This window comes from Dermochelys coriacea, chromosome 3 (assembly GCF_009764565.3).
Source record: "Dermochelys coriacea isolate rDerCor1 chromosome 3, rDerCor1.pri.v4, whole genome shotgun sequence".
In the NCBI taxonomy this organism is placed as follows: Eukaryota; Metazoa; Chordata; order Testudines; family Dermochelyidae; genus Dermochelys; species Dermochelys coriacea.
Genome location: NC_050070.1, coordinates 115,079,067 through 115,098,509, shown reverse-complemented (window position 1 = coordinate 115,098,509; position 19,443 = coordinate 115,079,067). Strand labels below are relative to the sequence as shown.

At 43.7% G+C, this 19,443-nt stretch overlaps 1 protein-coding gene across 3 annotated transcripts in view; it reads right to left on the bottom strand.

Annotated features, from left to right (window-relative positions):
• Window positions 1-15,821, bottom strand: part of PPP1R14C (protein phosphatase 1 regulatory inhibitor subunit 14C) — a 70,216-nt gene extending 54,395 nt beyond the window's left edge. Inside the window, exon 1 of one of the 3 annotated variants that reach the window (XM_038396111.2) lies at window positions 15,328-15,821. In XM_038396111.2, coding sequence (XP_038252039.1) covers window positions 15,328-15,615 — 288 coding nt within the window. In that variant the 5' untranslated portion in view covers window positions 15,616-15,821. The remainder of the gene's footprint in view (window positions 1-15,327) is intronic. The other 2 variants (XM_038396112.2, XM_038396113.2) reach the window with 2 other exon arrangements.
• Between the last annotated feature and the right edge of the window lie 3,622 nt (window positions 15,822-19,443).

The following is a 19,443-nucleotide window of genomic DNA, read 5'->3' as shown; positions in this document are numbered from 1 at the left end:
ACATAGAAACTTATAGTCCAACATGAAAGGAACATGAGGCTGAACCTATTTGCATATTATATACTATTACGATTACCCTATTAACATTTAAATCAAATGCAAAAAGCTTACAGTTACTAGAATGTAATACTGTTGAGACAGTCAGATAAGAGGATTTTCACTATGAAGCACTGACTGTGCTATAATTCTGTATTTATGAAGTCCAGCACACAAAACTTAAAATTTACAATCCTCACATTAGCAAGGTAGTCAGAAATGCAAGATGCCTTTTATTTTCAGAACAAAAACTGCACTATAATAGACTAATAAAATCACCTATAAATTAGAGCCTTCTGAATAAGAGTAAGAGATAAAAAACATTAGAGAGACATAATAGCAAACGTTTAGTGTGCTAGTTTTGTACTGGAGCCAGAAGGATGTTTCACTGGATTAACAAAGCTATCAATTATGTAATAATTGAAGTCCACACACAAAACACAAAACCTTCCATCAAGGTTTAAGTACACCAACTACCATACGGACAAAACAGACACAGGTCATAGACACAGAAGGCATTTTGTCTATTCCCTGGAAATAGTTTGGATACTGTATTTAACAGTAGTTCTAGTAGTTCCTAGAATAGCATGATGGATTTTTAAACAAAGGATTTTATCAGTTACCAGAACTTAAGTCAATTTATGATCTACAATCACCTTAATGAAGATTTGTACCCCAATATGTACTCAGACTCATGCTCCTTTGTTCCAAGGACACTATTAACTTAATAGTTAAGTTTATTTAACCTTTGAAATAATTGCTTATAAAGTGACAGCCAGTACATGCAGCAGATATATGATTTTAAATTTCACTCCCTTTCTCTAGTGCTGATAACCTCTAGAAAATCACTTGTGTAATTCCACTCTGCAGTCACACTGGGGTTGTGAGACTGCCAACATTTTAGGACATGCAACTAGCAGTTGAACTGACAGATGGATAGTAATGTTTAACCTACTCAATTTGTGTTGTCAAGCTGAAGTTTCTCAAGCTCAGTGGGTGGGTGGCAAGGGAGATAGAAGAAGGGGAAGATGAGAGAGAAGTACTCTCTCATGGTAGGTAAGCAAGATGGAAGTCTGCCAGAAGAACAGATTGATACTTCGCTGCTTTGTCATCTTTGGAGACTCAAGAGGAGTCTGCTATTCAGTTCGATTCAGGTTACAGGTCGAGTACATTTTTAAACCTGTAAGCAAAGCAATTCTTTGAGAGCACAGGAAATGAAGAGATTATCCCTAGTGCACAGTGAGATTGTTTGGAGATTTGTTTGCTGGTCAGGGTCCAGGGACAGCATCTTTTCAAGAAGCACCAAATACACAGTGAGCACTACTAGACTACAAACAGGAAATTCAGCCTGTATCTGCAAACAACAAAAGGAGTACAGGTTTCAGAGTAGCAGCCATGTTAGTCTGTATTCGCAAAAAGAAAAGGAGTACTTGTGGCACTGAAAGCTTATGCTCAAATAAATTGTTAGTCTCTAAGGTGCCACAAGTACTCCTTTTCTTTTAACAAATGAGTATAGAATCAGATTATTCACAGGGCAAATCTGAAACAATTCACTATTTGGAAAGTGAGATTTTACTTCTATTAGAATGTCTTCTTACCCAGATACCAAGCCTATTTACAAAAAGAAAAAGGAGTACTTGTGGCACCTTAGAGACTAACAAATTTATTAGAGCATAAGCTTTCGTGAGCTGTAGCTCACGAAAGCTTATGCTCTAATAAATTTGTTAGTCTCTAAGGTGCCACAAGTACTCCTTTTTCTTTTTGTAAATACAGACTAACACGGCTGCTACTCTGAAACAAGCCTATTTAGAGACACTTCACTGTGCCTCATAACTGGAGTCTGACATGAAACAAAAATAACCCTTTTTAAATGAAGAAATGTTTATTGCAAGTATTTGTTTCAGTTGCAGAATTTAGATCTGCTTATATGGCAAGGTGAGAGGACTGGAGCAGATTCTGCCCTGACTTGCACCCTGTTAAATGCGATGCAAGTCAGCACAAAATTTGGTTTACTGTCTTATAACAGAAACAGCTTTATATTTCAAGCTATCTACCTAAAGGCAGAAAAAAAAAGCTTATAGCTATGACTGCTTACAGATGTTGTTTTATAACAAGTACAATTATATACTTAAATAAGTGACTCATCTTTTCCTTGCTTTGTCAAAAGACAGCCACACCCCACCACAAAGAACAAGACCTGTATACTCTAGAGTGAGAGAAAAGAAGGGAAAAAAAGATGAAGTAAATTAGCTCTCCAGTTTAACTAGTTCTTCTCTGGACCATCAGTAAATAGGGATTTAATCTGCATGGGAAGATGATTAAATAAAGTGGACTTTCATTGTCTTTAAAGTCTCAGAAGCAGAAGTCAAGGACACTTCTTACATTTTAAAGTCATGGTAATGATCAGGATGCTGAAAGGGCAACAAAATTATACAATATTTACATGATTTAAAATACAACCTTTTCCTGTGTTCCTTGAGGGGGCAACATCTCTAAAGTTACACACACAAAGAAAGGAGGAGACAGCTGAATGTTGTGTTCAAAGCCAGAATTAAAAACCTTGTTTCTAGATTTTCCGAAGTTTAGTTAGCACATTCACATAAACAAAAAAAAGAGACTGAGAAACCATTCCTGTAAGTTTCTAAGACCCCCAAAGGTAGGTGAGTGAGCTCAGCACCTCTCTAAGGAAAGTGTGTGTTCCTTTTAGATACTTAGGCCCTTTTAGGCCAAGCATGGTACATGCCTTTAACTTCATGGGAGCTTAGTAATTGCTTTGCATATCTTAGAGTGTTGTTAACCCGAGTATTTAACCTTTGTAAAGAGCCCTGATCACAGCACTCAATTCACTAGCATAGTTCTATTCAGTAGTAAGAGGGGGCAGTATAGTATGAAATCTAGGCCATTCCTGATCGGTTATCTAAAGGAGGTCATCTTAGATGACTTCATTACTAGTGCTGAGTTAAGTTTTTCTGAGAGATATTTCAAAAAAACAGTTGAATGGATAGTTGTTCAAGCACTGGGTTACTATACTAAATTCCTTGAGAAAAAAAAAATTCAGAGCACCTAGCTACTTATTCTTCCTCACTCCACAAATTATTGCTAATGCGTCTCATTTTCTGGCCACATCCATTCTATTCAAGAATGAATACAGACATCAATTAGCCTGGGGAGAGTGGGGTGCCACCCAAATTAAAGGGAATCTCTTCAAAGAGACACACAACTGGCACTAAATTTTTGTACCCAACAATATTTTACCCAACGGGGTCCAATCCTCTTTGAAATAAGAAAAATAAAGAATATTTCAACCATTGCTCCAAAAACAGGATAAAGAGTACACCATACCACATCAGCCCATCAAATCCATATAGCTAATTTGCAATGGCAACAAAAACAGCACAAGTGACTTCAACAAGGATGGGATGTGCCAAATAAATAAATAAATAGATATTTTACCTAGATGTTGCAAACCCTTCCATTTACTGTTCCTGCAGACGCAGAACAAGCAGATTGCTGGTAACCATAGCAACCACCTCAGACAGTTAAGGTCTGCATAGCACAGACAGACATAGCAGCAGGTGATGGTAGGGGCTGAAGCAGACAGACAGTACTATTGTGGAAGACCAGAGGTGAACAGGAATGCAGCCTCAAAATCCCAGGCAGGCACCTTGTAATAGCAGAGGTAATCAGAGATGTACAAGAAGCTTTGCAAAAACAAAAAGGAGTAATTGTGGCACCTTAGAGACTAACAAATTTATTTGAGCATAAGCTTTCGTGAGCTACAGCTCACTTCATCGGCTCACTAGCAGGTGAAAGCATATAGAAATTGATGCAATGTGCCATGTTCAGTGGTGCAGCACATACAGTATTATCTCTGGTGTATCTGTCAATACACATTAGCCTTGACTGGTATTTTGTTAATGAGATAGGGACTGGAAATGCTGTGAATGATGACATTAAATACAATAAAATCAGTAGGGCTCATCTAAGACCTGTCCAATTCAGAGGAGATTGTAAATTATCTTTGGTAGTTGTATTGTAGTAGTTTTAACTTGCTCCATTTCGGTACTGTTCTTGGAAAGGGTTGATGATGATTAGTATGGTTAAGACCAGTTTTCAGAGTAGCAGCCGTGTTAGTCTGTATTCGCAAAAAGAAAAGGAGTACTTGTGGCACCTTAGAGACTAACAAATTTATTTGATCAAATAAATTTGTTAGTCTCTAAGGTGCCACAAGTACTCCTTTTCTTTTTATGGTTAAGAACAAATCCTTTATTCTGCTCAGTTTTCCTTACCGCCCTATCACCATAGTATGAGCACCTTCCGAAACCCATTAGGCAACTCAATTAGCATCTGTCACATGTGGTTCCCCCGGCCTCCCTCGTTATCTCTAGAGGGAATGTTACAAGAGGTTTTGTTGGAGGTTCCCGTAACTGTTTTATGTCTGCTGTGTTTTGTGCTTACTATGAAGGCAATATGGAAAAGGGCACATTACACTTGGAATGGAAAGTGGTAAGATTTAAAGCAGTTCTTTGACCATTTGGGAGTCTGTTCCCCACCTCTGAGTGGGCCTCCCAAGAAATCTACATCTACACCAACAAGCTTCACCCTTGTGGCGGACAGCACGGCTCCATTGTCCCCAGGAAGCTGAGCTGGACACATGGAAAATCCTTCATCCTGGAGTTTTAGATTATTTTAGGTATCCTAGGCCCAAGCCATTAAGCACTTTGAAGATGAAGACTAAGATCTTCACTTTGGCTGTGTTCTGTGGGGTCAGACATTGCATATTTATGTTTGTGCATAGTGCTAAAGAGACATGCAACTGCATTTTGTGCTAGCGAGAGTTTCCTCAAGGGCCGATTGCTTCATGCCCAGGTACACTTACTGCATTGCTGTAGTTCAGCCAGGAACAGACACTTATTACTGAGATTGGTCATTGTCTCCTATCCTAGCAGACTGTCTCCTAGACAACCAAACCACCCTTTCTTCCAGTTCCCACAATACGAGCAAGTCACCTGCATCATATTATACCTACTTTTGCCCCTCTGAGATCATAAGGTTGTTTAAAAAAATGTGACTTAGATATGATAATCTGAATAATACAACTTCTTTTTATACTTCTTTTTATATAATACAATTTTTTGGTCAAATGCATGCCAGGCAAGACAAGACAAGTTTCAATAGCCTATCTATATCTTACTACCTGTTTAACCTTGCCCCCCTGAATCAAGGTTTAGAACAAAACATGAACAGGCATAAAATAAATTCTGTGTTGTTCTAAACTCTATCAAAATTCACAGTCCATTTCGTGGTCATAAGATTTCAAAAATTGTAATTGTCATGATTTCAGCCATTTAAATCTGAAATGTCACGGTGTTGTAATTGAAGGGATCCTGACCCAAAAAGGAGTTGTGACATGGTCACAAGGTTATTGTAGGGGGGGTTACAGTACTGCTACCCTTACTTCTCCACAGCTGTTGGCAGCAGCACTGCCTTCAGAGCTGGGTAGCTGAAGAGCAGCAGCTGCTGACTGGGGGCTCAGATCTGCAGGAAGAGCCGCCACCAGTAGCAACACAGAAGGATGGCATCATATAGTGTTGCCACCCTTACTTCTTCCCTGCTGCCTGCAGAGCTGGGCCCTCCGTCAGTAACTGCCACCCTCCAGCCACCAAGCACTTGAAGGCAGCAGCACAAAAGTAAGAGTGGCATGGTATAGTATTGCACCCTTACTTCTATGCTGCTGCTGGCAGAGTGCTGCCTTCAGAGCTGGGCACCTGGCTAACAGCCTCCATTGTCTGGCCGGCCAGCTCTGAAGGCAGTGCAGAAAGAAGGATGGCAATAGTGCAGCCCCCTAAAATAACCTTCTCACTACCCTGCAACTCCCTTTTGGATCAGGATCCCCAGTGTGAGAAACCCTGGTCTCCCCTGTGAAATCTGTATAGCATAGGGTAAAAACACACAAAAGACCTGATTTAACAGTCTGTGATTTTATGGCTGTGAATTTGGTAGGGCCCTACTTATTACAGATATACCTGTTGGGAGAAAGTACCACAGCACAGAAAGTTACTTATACAACTGACTTGATCATCTCTGAAATTGTCCCAGAGGAGACGTGTAAAATTTTAAATCTGGTGGTGAACATAAGGCAAAGGCAAATTATGCATATGGAAATCCTCAATGGTGTAATTTACATGGCCACCAGCCAGATGGTACAATTTTGATTCTTTTATTCATTTGCAGGTGATTCTAAGGCAGCATCAGTTACAAAATCTTACTCATCACCTACGAATTTGGGCAGGGGTTTTAAAGGTGCCAGACTTGTGGAGAAAGATACTCCTACAAAAAGATTTAAAGCTTTTTTAAAAAAGGAAAGACACTGCAGAGGTTGAAGAAACTGACCAGAATGAATGTATTCAGTATTAGTCCAGTGAGGGCCACCAAATCTTGTGGTTCTAAAGGCTAATATGACTTAAGCACTACATTTTCACTTTACTGATTCATTACTAAATATGTATGTAGTTTTGGATAATTTAGAGCAGAGGCATTCAAACAATGGGGTGCCCTTCTCCATGAGGAGGATGGAGTGTGCGCCAGAATGGGACACCAATTTCCTGTCTTTTGGCCAAGTATTTAGTGCTGCTGGAGCATCACCCCAACCCCAAAATAAGTTCTATAAAGGCTCTTGGGGTCACTTTCCTCCCTGTTTCTGGAGCTTAGCCACTCATGCTGGGGAAGAGTCACTGCAGATGTGGGGTCCCTGTAGCTGGTTGGGTTGGGTCCCGGGGGAGTCAGGGCCCCATGCAGTCCCTGCCCATGGTGACATGCTGCCTCCTGCATAGTGCCCATACAGCCAACAAGTAACCAGCTGGTCTCAGCCAGTGACAGCTCTACTTCACCCCCAGCCCCAGGGACAACAATGGCACTCATGGCAGAGGCCACTCCAGCTACTAGCTCAGCACCACATACTTCTTGCTATGCCAGACTTATGTGGAGCGTAAAGTGATGGCGACCCTGAGTGCTAAACTCTTGACTCCCTGCCCACAGATTCTGTCACCCCCACGCAGCTGCAGGTTAGCAATAAGAACACTCCAACACCTGAGCCCTCCATGCATCCCCCTGCTGTGTCCAACCCCCCCGATTCACTGGACACTCGCAGCATTCACAGATTCACTGCTTCCAAAGAGGCAGTACAGCCAACTTGCCAGTTCCGCCTCAGAACACCATTCCATTTAACATACAGCACTTGGGTATGTTTACAGTAAAAACAAGTAAAAGTTTGTTTAAAACAGTAAAACGATTCAGGCAATAGCAAATAGAAATATTGGAAACAAATTATTACATATGGTTTTATTTTATAACATGCATTCCAGAGCCTAGATTTAATAAGATATCATATCTAATGTAAATATTGTTCACCAGCATTTTCTAGCCTGGAAGGCTGTGATCCCTTTTTCATGAGACAAGCCATACTGTCAGCTTGTCTCCGCAGTGTAGGATGCTCTCGCTCTCTCTTTGCAACCCCCAGATGTATCAAAACAGTCTTCTGATTTTTATTCATAAACGGGACACTCTTCTGCTGTGTGTATTCTTTCCTGTAGATTTTGTGATAACTTGTCAATTTCACAATCTTGATGAGCTGGCGGCCCCCTATGCAGGTAGACTTACATTGTGAGACACACAATACACAAAAACCAGTCAGAGAGATAAGCGTCTACTACCTCCTGCCTGATCAGAACCTGTCCGAGGCATGTCACCTGCAGGTGACCTGCTTTAACTTCAAGGAACCTAATCGCCAGTACAGATATATACCTTCTTAAATATGTTCCATAGATACATTTTGCAATGATTATGACCACCAGTGGGCTATTGGCTCTCAGTAGAGACCTTACATGCCTCTTTTTAGTGCATTATGCTGCATATGCTCGATCCAGGAGATACCTGTAAAACTGTGTGCCCTCAGCCACTTGGCACAAAGAGGTTGTTTGACATTATGATTTCCTAAAATGTTTGTGCAGTTTTATTTTAGCTGCTGTGATTTGTACTCTTTTTGAACAGATCTGTGAGAGAACATGAAAGATGCTTTATGAACTAAAATTAGTACCTTTGACACTTATACGCTTATTATAAACTACATTGATCAAAGCTCTTCTACTTTTGCAAAGCATAGGATTATATTTGAGGAATACTCTTACTCTTGCAAAGCATGGACTATAACAGGGTTCAAAAAAGAACTAGAAAAATTCATGGAGGATAGGTCCATCAATGGCTATTAGCCAGGATGCACAGGGATGGTGTCCCTAGCCTCTGTTTGCCAGAAGCTGGGAATGGGCGATGGGATGGATCACTTGATGATTACCTGTTCTGTTCATTTCCTCTGGGGCACCTGGCATTGGCCACTGTCGGAAAACAGAATACTAGGCTAGATGAACCTTTGGTCTGACCCAGTATGGCTGTTCTTATGTTTTCATTCTTTGTGTTGTCTTAGTAAGCTATGGTGAGGTGCAATTGTTTTGAGACGTTTTTTAAGCTTAGGGAGGCTCATTATGACAAATAATAAGAACCCCCTGATCGAGAGTAATTCACGCAAGTGCCAGAGGTCATGTGAACAGGAGTTTGAGTTGGGTTCATATTTGAGTTTTTAAGGCCAGTCATCCTGAGAACCCGGCACAACTAAATTGGTGAGTGGGTTGGATCACCTTGGATTCCACTGGACCTTGTTTCAGAGCACCTTTACTTGAAATGCTTCAACCTCAATCCTACTCTAAATTCTTTGGCCCTGCAAAGTTTGCTTTCAAAATAGCCAGCCCTTCACAATACAAGCCATCCCTCATCCCCAACATAAACAACTCTAAATGATTGTTTACATAAGATTCATCTTCCTAAAGGCAACTCACATTTTGTATGTTGTAATCATGGCAAGAGTCTTTATAAAACTAAAGACGTCTCTGAAGAAAAATTGATGTTCTAAAGAAAGCTTTTCATTATCCAGTTTAACTTCAGGTTTCAGTTTTTTAATAAAAAAATTGAGAGGTTTTCAAAGTCACAAACTTCTTTTAAAAATCCTGTTCTCAACTCCTCCTATACCCTGTGTTCTCTCAAGCACTGAAAGCGAGATACAGGACCACATTTCAGGCTTCAAATAAAGGGACACTTCTGGTTTTGGAAGTATTTATTTACCAATGAGTCTTACTGTAATTCATTATAAAGAAGCTATTTAAATGGAGATCAGTGGGTGGACAGCAAAATTTACCCAGTCACAATATTAGAGTCCAAGATTTATTTTGCACACATTCTCTGCACGAAGCTACAAAGTATCCCTCACCTCCCTTCTTCTACTTTTCCCAAGAATGGATAGTAATTACTCATTTCCACCATCAGTGAAAAATGGAAATGCCGAGTCCCTCAACAGAGTAGAGAAGAAACATAACCATGGACTTGCTATTCCAGAATTATCTATTCCTCAGCTAGTGTGACATTCTGGAGGATTAAAATTATTTCAGAATCCGAGCATCACCATATTATGAAATTGTGCTAGATTTTTCATAGAAGCTAAACTGACCAATTCCTCCCAACCAGCTTTCACTCACAGTTAGCAATAGCGTGATTAAGTTTCAATATGGGAGCTACAGCCAAACCTAAAAATAATTTAAGCAAAGAATCTTACATTATTCATCACACTTGCCACCAGACTATAGATATTGAATACTATTTTGAATTTTGACAGCCTAGTAATTGTTTAGCCCTTTGACCACTGCCATCAACTCTGAAGGTATGTCTACACAGCAACTACACACGTGCAGCTGGCCCGTGCCAGCCAGCTCAGGCTTGCGGGGTTGTTTCATTGCTGGAGCCCAGGCTCTAGGACCTTGCAAGGTGGGAGGGTCTTAGAGCATGGGCTCCAGCCAGAGCCCAGAAGTCTACACAGCAATGAAACAGCCCTGCAGCCCAATCCCTGCAAGCCAGAGTCAGCTGGCATGGGCCAGCCACTAGCCTCTACTTGCTGTGTAGACATACCATGACACTACACAGTACCACGAGTAGAGCCCTATCAAATTCACAGCTATGAAAAACAAGTCATGGACCATGAAATCTGATTTTCCCCCCACCCCACCATGAAATCTGGTCTTTTGTGTGCTTTTACCCTATATACAAATTTCATGGGAGGGGGGGAAGGAGACAAACATTTCTCAAATTGGGGGTCCTGACCAAAAGGGAGTTGCGGGGGGGGGGGTCACAAGTTTATTTTAGGGGGAGGTTGCAATATTGCCACCTTTACTTCTGTGCTGCCTTCAGAGCTGGGTGGCTGGAGAGTGGCAGCTGTTGGCCAGGTGCCCAGCTCTGAAGGCAATGCCCTGCCAGTAGCAGCGCGGAAGTAAGGATGGCAATACCATACCATGCCATCCTTATTTCTGTGCTGCTGCCTTCAGAGCTGGGCGGCTGGAGAGCGGCACCTGCTGACTGAGGGCCCAGCTCTGCAGGCAGCAGGACAGAAGTAAAGGGGGCAATATCATATCATGCCATCCTTACTTCTCTCCTGCTGCTGGCAGCAGCTCTGCCTTCAGAGCTGGGCTCCTGGCCAGCAGCCACCACTTTCCAGCTACCCAGCTCTGAAGACAGCACCATCACCAGCAGTAACACTGAAGTAAGGGTAGCAGTACCATAACCCTCCGCTACAATAACCTTGTGACACTCCCCCTCCCAAATTCCTTTTTGGGTCAGGATCCCTACAAGTACAGCACCATGAAATTTCATATTTAATAGCTGAAATCATGAAATTTACATTTTTAAAAATCCTATGACCGTGAAATTGAACAAAATGGACCTTGAATTTGGTAGGGCCCTAACCATAAGACAACATGTCTAGCAAGAGCTGGGGGGAACAAGACATTAACCTAAATTAGTATTTCTAATCCAAGTTTAACACCATTTTCTTAGAAAACCTAAGTAAATTCAACAGATCTGAAATGAGCCAGTCATGAGAGTTTGCTAAAGAACAAGAAACTTCAAGACCAAAGTAGTTATACATTTATCTTTCCATTTAACTGTTCAAGTTTTCTATAAGAGATCCCCTGCTCCTCTCAGACCAAAGGTGAATGCTTTTTTCACCATCTGGGGCTGGAAAGATAGTCCGAGGAAAAAGAAAAAGGAGTACTTGTGGCACCTTAGAGACGAACAAATTTATTTGAGCATAAGCTTTTGTGAGCTACAGCTCACTTCATTGGATGCATGCAGTAGAACATACAGTGGGGACTCCAACTAGAGACTGCTGAATTGGAATTAATTTGCAAACTGGACACCATTACATTAGACTTGAATAAAGACTGGGAGTGGATGTGTCATTACACAAAGTAAAACTATTTCCCCATGTTTAATTCCCCCCCCCCCCACCACCACCACCACCACGTTCTTGTCAACTGCTGGAAATGGCCCACCTTGATCATCACTACAAGAGGCTTTTTTTTTTCCCTCTCCTCTCCTGCTGGTAATAGCTCACCTTACCTGATCACTTTTGTTACAGTGTGTATGGTAACACCCATTGTTTCATGTTCTCTGTGTATATAAAATCTCCCCACTGTATTTTCCACTGCATGCATCCAATGAAGTGAGCTGTAGCTCACAAAAGCTTATGCTCAAATAAATTTGTTAATCCCCAAGGTGCCACAAGTACTCCTGATTTTTTTGCGCGGATATACACTAACACAGCTGCTACTCTGAAATCTGTCTGAGGAGTTAAAGTTACAATGGTGTGTTTGGTTTTCACTAAATTCCCACCTATCCCCGTCCCTCAGTTGATGATGCAAATCCATATGTCTGATTAGTTAACACCTTTGAACTTGTTACACACATTTCTTAATGAGGGGCGCAATCTTAGACAGCTATAGTAAGTAACTAGTTTTAAAATATAGCCACGCTGATTTTGAAGATGCATGTGTGTTAGATGCCCACATCCTGGTTATTCAAACCTCACATCTAATTTAGACATCAGCACTTCAGGCTTTTCCTTCTTTGTTGACAGGCGCTCCTGACCCTGGGGTGAAATCCTGGCTCCACTGAAGCCACTGGCAAAATTAATATTGGCTTCAGTACAGTAATATTGACTTCTTCAGCTTTTGTTCTGAGGTGATCCCTACGCAGAAGTTGACATGGCATACAGGAAAAGAAGGGCAACAATGGAACTTCAGCTGAGAAATGTCTAACTTTGAGACCTTGTAAATGCTAAACTATAACCCTGGGGATGTGAGGGGTTGCTTTTTGTGGCGGGGTTTGGTTTTGTTTTTTTGGAGGATTTTTAATTTTATTTTACTTATGCTTTAGCAAAAGACATTTTAAATAAGGAATCACTCACAGTATATGTTGTCCTGCATAGTCTTCAATAGAAACCCTCCCCTTGCAAAAGGAAGTGTTTTGTTCCTAACACAGGACCTATTACCAGTTTTTCTGTGGCACAAGCTTTTATTATCAGCTGCTTAAAGGTAATATGCAAGATCAGTATGCTGAACTCTTTCATCCTAGTGCCTTTATAATCACACATGGAAAGAGAAATGCTGTAATATTTACTAGTTTTATTTAGTGACAAGTTCTCTGGGGCCAGGGCTTATTTTTAAAATATTGTCCAGAACTGAGTATAACATCAGCACATAAATGCAATCTTCAGAATTGCTGCTATAATGTTCTGACAAGACTGTTGTATCCTACAGTGTATGTACACTATATATTTTACCATATTAGCACAGCCTCCATAGAGCTCGAAGGCTGATGTCCCCAATTTAATACATTCACTTCATTTCTGTGAATATAGAAAAGTGGGGAAACATGCAAGGTAAAGAATGTTATTAAATAAGCACTTAATCTATATTTAATGCAGTAGGAATCAAGCACTTGTTTCTCCATTTATTCTGAAGAATGTGTGTAATATATGTTATTCACTAACATGATGAGCCTCTGGAATGCTTCCCTTTTGTTCCCAAGCTACAACCAATTAGTCTCCAATAAAGTGAACAATGCTAAAGGCAGCAGTCAATATCCAGCCATTGCTATTTTTTCTACTAAAAGGCTGCCGAATACAAAACAGAATAGACCAGAGTCTCATTTAATAGGCCCATACATACAAGAGACGCAACATATTGCATCCGATGAAGTGAGCTGTAGCTCACGAAAGCTTATGCTCCAATAAATTTGTTAGTCTCTAAGGTGCCACAAGTACTGCTTTTCTTTTTGCGAACATATTTACACTGTAGCCTAAAGAGAAAATATCCTCTTTAAAGAACTCTGCCCACAAAAAAAAAAAAAATCACTCAAGTTATGCTTGTCAGAGAGAAGCTTTCTTATGTTTCTGCTAGCTTTTCATCATGCAATTACTTGGTTAAAAGAAGGAATGGGTTGGAGACAATTCTAAATTTTAAAAACATGTTTTAACATACAGCTAAGCATCAGTTATATTATAGTCATTCAGCAGCATATTATGTAAACTGTAAACATAACAAACTTGCTGCTCTATATAATGTTACTTCATAGGATGACAGTACTCCATTCAGATACACATGCAAGACAAGACAAGGTGTGTGATTCTTTTATTGAAATCAACTTTTATTGAATCCACCAAGACAAAAAAAAACTTTTCTTCTTCAAGAGCTCTATAAAAACTTTAAAGCAGGGGTGGGCAAACTTTTGGGCTCATCAGCCACATCTGGGTTTGAAAATTGTATGGCAGGCCATGAATGCTCACAAAATTGGGGTGAGGGCTCTGGCTGGGAGTGCAGGATCTGGGGTGGGCCCAGAAAAGAGGAGTTCAGGGTGTAGGAGGGGGCTCCAGGCTGGGGCAGGGGTTGGAGAACCGAAGGGAGGCAAGGGTGCAGTCTGCAGGCGGCGCTTACCTTACGCGGCTCCTGGAAGCAGTGGCATGGTCCCTCTCCGACTCCTACGCAGAGGCACAGCCAGCTGGCTCTGTGCGCTGCCCCGTCCACAGGTGCCACCCCTGCAGCTCCTACTGGCCACAGTTCCCAGCCAATGGGAGCTGCAGGCGTGGCGCCTGCAGACAGAGCAGTGCACAGAGCTGTCTGGCTGCCTCTAAACATAGGAGCTGATGGGGGGGGGACATGCTGCTGCTTCTGGGAGCCGCAGAACGCTTGTGTGGAGCAGCCTTCAAGCCTGCTCCCCACCTGGAGTGAGGCAAGCCCCAGACCCCGCTCCCAAGTGGGAGCCCGGGGGCCAGATAATGTGGCCTTTGGGCCATAGTTGGCCCATTCCTGGTCTAAAGCTTGTCTCTCTCACCAACAGAAGTTGGTCCAATAAGAGGTATTACCTCACCCACCTTGTCTCTCCAATACCCTAGGAACCAACATGTCTCAAGCAACACTGCACGCACGCAAGACAGGAGGTAGCCTACGTAACCGAAGCCAGCCCACGATCACGTCGTTTTTAAACCGCTTAAGTCAATTTGTACTTAAAACCCCTTTATGCAGCAAGAGACAGGTTTAGAGGCAGGAGGATCAAGGCCAGCTTACCGCATGCCCCGTATATGAGCATCAATAGTGTTTGCCCAGAAGGCTTGTTTTTCCCCCATCCCTCTCTGGGGGATGGGCCGGGGGAAAGGGAACAGAAAAGAAAGAAACGGTCACCTTCACAGGGCTGAAATCAGGGCTGCTCAAAAGCCATACAAAGCAGCCTTCAGCCCCTTCGCTCCACACGTGGCCACTAAACGTGTGTTTTAAACACGCACTCAGGCATCCTGCAACCCCCGCAGTTGCAAGAAAAGCCCCGCGCGCCTCTGCAGCGACCGTTCCCGCGGAAAGACAGCCTTGCCGGGACATGAAGCACACGGCTTAACAGAGGGACATGCATCTTGCTTCAGCTTCACCAACGTAAGAAACGGGAGGGAGGAAAGGGGGGGGGCGGGGGACGCCGGAGCTGGGAATGTCCTTTAGAGGGGGGGGGGTTAAACAAAACAAAAACACACCACACCACAGCAACGTTTCCAATTAATCAAACCATAGACAGGCGCAAAAGTTTAAACACCCCCCCCATGTGTCTCCAGGTAGAGTTCGGGGAGGGGGGGGCGGAGGTACCGGCAGCATAGGGAGATCACCCCTCCCCCCCACCACACACACAGAGGCCGGAGAGGGGGAGCAAAGGGGAGAGCCCCGCTCCGTTCACACAGCACGGCGCGCACATGCCTCCCGCGGCCGAGGGGGGAGGGGTGCAGCGGGCGATGGCCCACAAGCCGGGGGCTCTCCCCGGGCACCGCGCGCGGGCAGCCTCGCTCCTTTCCCCGCCGCGGCCCCCGGGCAGGTGCGGTACCTCGCAGCCGTACAGCTGCCCCAGCTGCTCCACGATCCACTCCTCCAGCGCCAGCCGTTTCCGAAGCTCCTTCCGATCGTACTTCACCGTCACTTTGCCTTGCTGCTGGCGCCGCTGCTGCTGCTGCTGCTGCTGCTGCTGAACCTGCACCGCCGCCGCCGTGGCGGACACCGCGTCCTCCCGGGAGGAGCCGCCGCCGCCGCCGCCGCGGGGGCTCTGGAAGAAAACCCGGCTCCCGCCGCCTCCCCCAGCGGCACCCGGCTCGCTGCCCCCTGTCGCCACAGACATGCTCCGCGCTGCCGCCCCTAGGGAGATCGCTGGCCCGGCTCGGGCTCTGGCCGCGGCAAGGGGCTGCCTGGCGCCCGCGGCTCCCACCCGGCCGGTGGTGCAGCAGCCGCCGCCGCCGCCGCCTCCGCTCCTGCAGCTCCGCTCCGCACCTGCGGCGTGACGGCTGCCCGGGCGCGGGGAGGGGTGGGGGGCTGTGCTTAGGGCCCCCGACGGCGGGGGAGGGCGAGAAGGCGGGGACAGCGCCTTAAAGGTACCGCCGCGGAGCCGTGCCCGCCTCGGGAGCTCCCCCGCCCTGCTCGCCTGGCGCTGGGCCAGGCCGCTCCCAAACCTCCCCGCGCCCCTGCTGCTCTGCCGGCGGCTCGCCGCGGGCCCCTTGCGCCGCTCGGCCCGTCGCCGCCCCACGGGAGAGAAGGGGCAGGCGCCCGGGGAGTGCGTGGGACTCGCTAGCTGGCCCCCGGGCGGTTTTCTCCTCCAGGATGTTGCCAATTCTTGCCCCTCGTGCACTCGCTGGGCCCCTACTTGGCTAGACCAAGGAGAGTGTAGCCTCAGGGGGGCCTGCCGGGCTCGGGCTTGTGGCTATTTCTGCTTCGATGGGGCTGATTTTCTTCTTCAAACTATGCCCCCGGAAGAGCGGGCAGCCCTAGCTCAGGAGAAGGCAGGTTGGGCGGCTTCCAGCCTGAGGAGGTGGCCGGTATGGGTACAGCTGGGCTGTAGGGTTACCAGCGTCCATCTGGGCTGGCTGTTAAAACGGGACACTCACCGTGCAGCTCTGAAGGTTTCTGCAGCCTCTGTAAAATAAAATTACCCGCGATAACAAAACAGGCATGGCAAGTGCTCTCTGCCTTGTTCTCTCTCACACACAGGCACCTTTTCAGAGACAAAAGCATAAATATCACGCATATACAGGACTTTTCCAGCAGTTGCCTGCTATCTCTCTCACACAAACACACAGTCCTTTTCAAGTAATTACGCTGTATAGCAAAAGCGTAGATATTTCTCCCCCTCCCTCCCACATACACATACACAAACATGTTTTCAAGACAATTATCTTGGGGGGGTCAGTATACCTGGATCACTCTCAAATGTTATCAGAAAAACAAATATTTCTTACTCTGGGTCACGCATACATGCATCATATCACAAATCTGCAACATAAATTTACAAGTGACTGCATGCAGCACTTTTGCAATCTAGATAATTATATCATTGAAATCCAAATCTTTTCCAGACAGATTGTGCTCCTCTGAATTTTTCATTTAGCTTTTCATTTTCATCTAGTAAAGTATGAAGTCGGCAATCAATGACCTTTATACAAGACAGTAGTTTTCCCTTTATACTTTTTTTAAAAGGTATTTATGCTGTGAAACACGAACTGCATTTATTAACGTTACATGTCCAGATACTGGAGCATGAAAATGTTATTCATAATCATCTTCTTTGTAGGGAGGCTGAATATTTCCATTGTAGTGAAATCAAATACATAGCAAATATTTCAAACTAACACCAATGTTTCTGATCATTAGCAAATTAAAACATTTTATCTGAAAGAGGCTGTTTAGGACAACACTGCAAACCTCTTGGGATTAGTGTTTTGATTTATTATATTAGTTTTTAACTAGGAAGGTCCCCTTGAAACATCCACTGCAGGAGGTTCTTTTGCTGTATTATAAAAACCAGGTTTGACAGCCACAGATTTCATTTCCCATACACAGAAACCTGGTTATGACCACCAGTAACCAGCTAGCATAATTCAAAAACTTCAGTGGGGACCTCCAAGTCACAGTTAGCAAAGATGCTAGTAAAAAAAAAAAAAAAAAAAAAAGTTTGTTTATCAATAGCCTAGCACCTATTAAAGCCAGTAATGTACATGGTGGTACACTGTACTAGCAATGGTCTGGTGGCTCCGTCAGTTTTTTATCAACCCTAAATTTTCAGCCACAAGTGTAACTGTACCAGGCTTGCTGCTCTAGTGTAGGCATGATTTATATCTGTCATATGCATAATCCCAGTGTAGACAAGGCTTAAACTTTCATTTTAAAAAAGAAATCAAAATTTCCAAATCTGGTTGCCTAAAAGCAAAGCAACTAAATCCATATTTTAGGCACCTTAAGATTTTTAGAGGTGCTGAGCATCTGCAACTCATATTGACATTAATGAAATCACAGTTGGAGCTTGGCTTGTAGGCCGAATAGGAAGGAGTATCACCATCAATATGACTGTCAAGGTTCCTTCCCCACTCTGAACTCTAGGGTACAGATGTGGGGACCTGCATGAAAGACCCCCTAAGCTTATTCTTACCAGCCTAGTTTAAAAACTTCCTCAAGGTACAAGCTTTGCCTTGTCCTTGAACTCTATGCTGCCACCACCAAGTGTGTTAAACAAAGAACAGGGAAAGAGCCCACTTGAAAACATCTTCCCCCCAAAATATCCCCCCAAGCCCTACACCCCCTTTCCTGGGGAAGGCTTGATAAAAATCCTCACCAATTTGTACAGGTGAACACAGACCCAACCCTTGGATCTTAAGAACAATGAAAAAGCAATCAGGTTCTTAAAAGAACAGTTTTAATTAAAGAAAAGGTAAAAGAATCACCTCTGTAAAATCAGGATGGTAAATACCTTAAAGGGTAATCAGATTCAAAACATAGAGAATCCCTCTAGGCAAAACCTTAAGTTACAAAAAGACACAAAAACAGGAATATACATTTCATTCAGCACAGCTATTTTACCATCCATTAAACAAAAGAAATCTAATGCATTTCTAGCTAGGTTACTTACTAACTTTTTACAGGAGTTCTGAGCTGCATTCCTGATCTGTTCCTAGCAAAAGCATCACACAGACAGACAGACCCTTTGTTTCCCCCTCCAGCTTTGAAAGTATCTTGTCTCCTCATTGGTCATTTTGGTCAAGTGCCAGCAAGGTTGTCTTAGCTTCTTAACCCTTCTTAACTTCTTACAGGTGAAAGGGTTTTGCCTCTGGCCAGGAGGGATTTAAAGGTGGTTACCATTCCCTTTATATTTATGACAATGACACATTTTCAATATTAACCTGATTAACTATTTCGCTACTGATCATTTTAGCAGAAACATCCAGGTACTGTGTTTATGAGAGGAGTCTGAAAGACTGCCACCATTCCCTTCCCTCCCATTTGGTGCGCTTCACTACTTCTATCCCAACAAATGTAGACACCAGTCTATCAGGCTCCAGCTCTAGAATGATTTTTAGCTTTTGGAAATATAGGCCTGGAGAGTAAGAAAGGGTCACTGTCAGCAACTGCTTCTTACAGTTATGGAAACCATAAAAGAAAATGATGAGGGTTTAAGGAGGGGAGTGGCTGCCTTTTGAATGTTTGTGTTTTGAGATGCTTGTAATTTGGGTTTTAAGCTTTGTATGTCATCTGAAAAGTCTGGTCCAGAGTTTCTTGACCGTATGCTTTCAAATTTCTCTCCTGAGAGCAGAGAGATTTTCAAGTCTTTATCAAATCCTTCTAGACAGATTCTGACCTCAATTACTAGAATTTGATATAGTTCAGCAGTTTTCTGAGAAAAATCTAGGCTATTCAGGGAGAGGGAAAAGTATTCCGGGCCAGAGCTTCTACTGTGAGCTACGCTGAGGATCTGACCCTCTGTCTTTTAGTCCCCCGTTCCCTTAAGGGGAGTTGAGCACAAAGACCCATGTCAAATTCCATAGTAGGAAACTTTCCAAAGCCAATAGAGCACTAAGACATTCCACAAATGTCCCCACACATGGGGCCTAAGGCTCAAGACAATCAGCCTTGGATTTTTATTCCCAATGTAGCAAATATCAGGTGTGCAAGTGGCTTGTGTTCT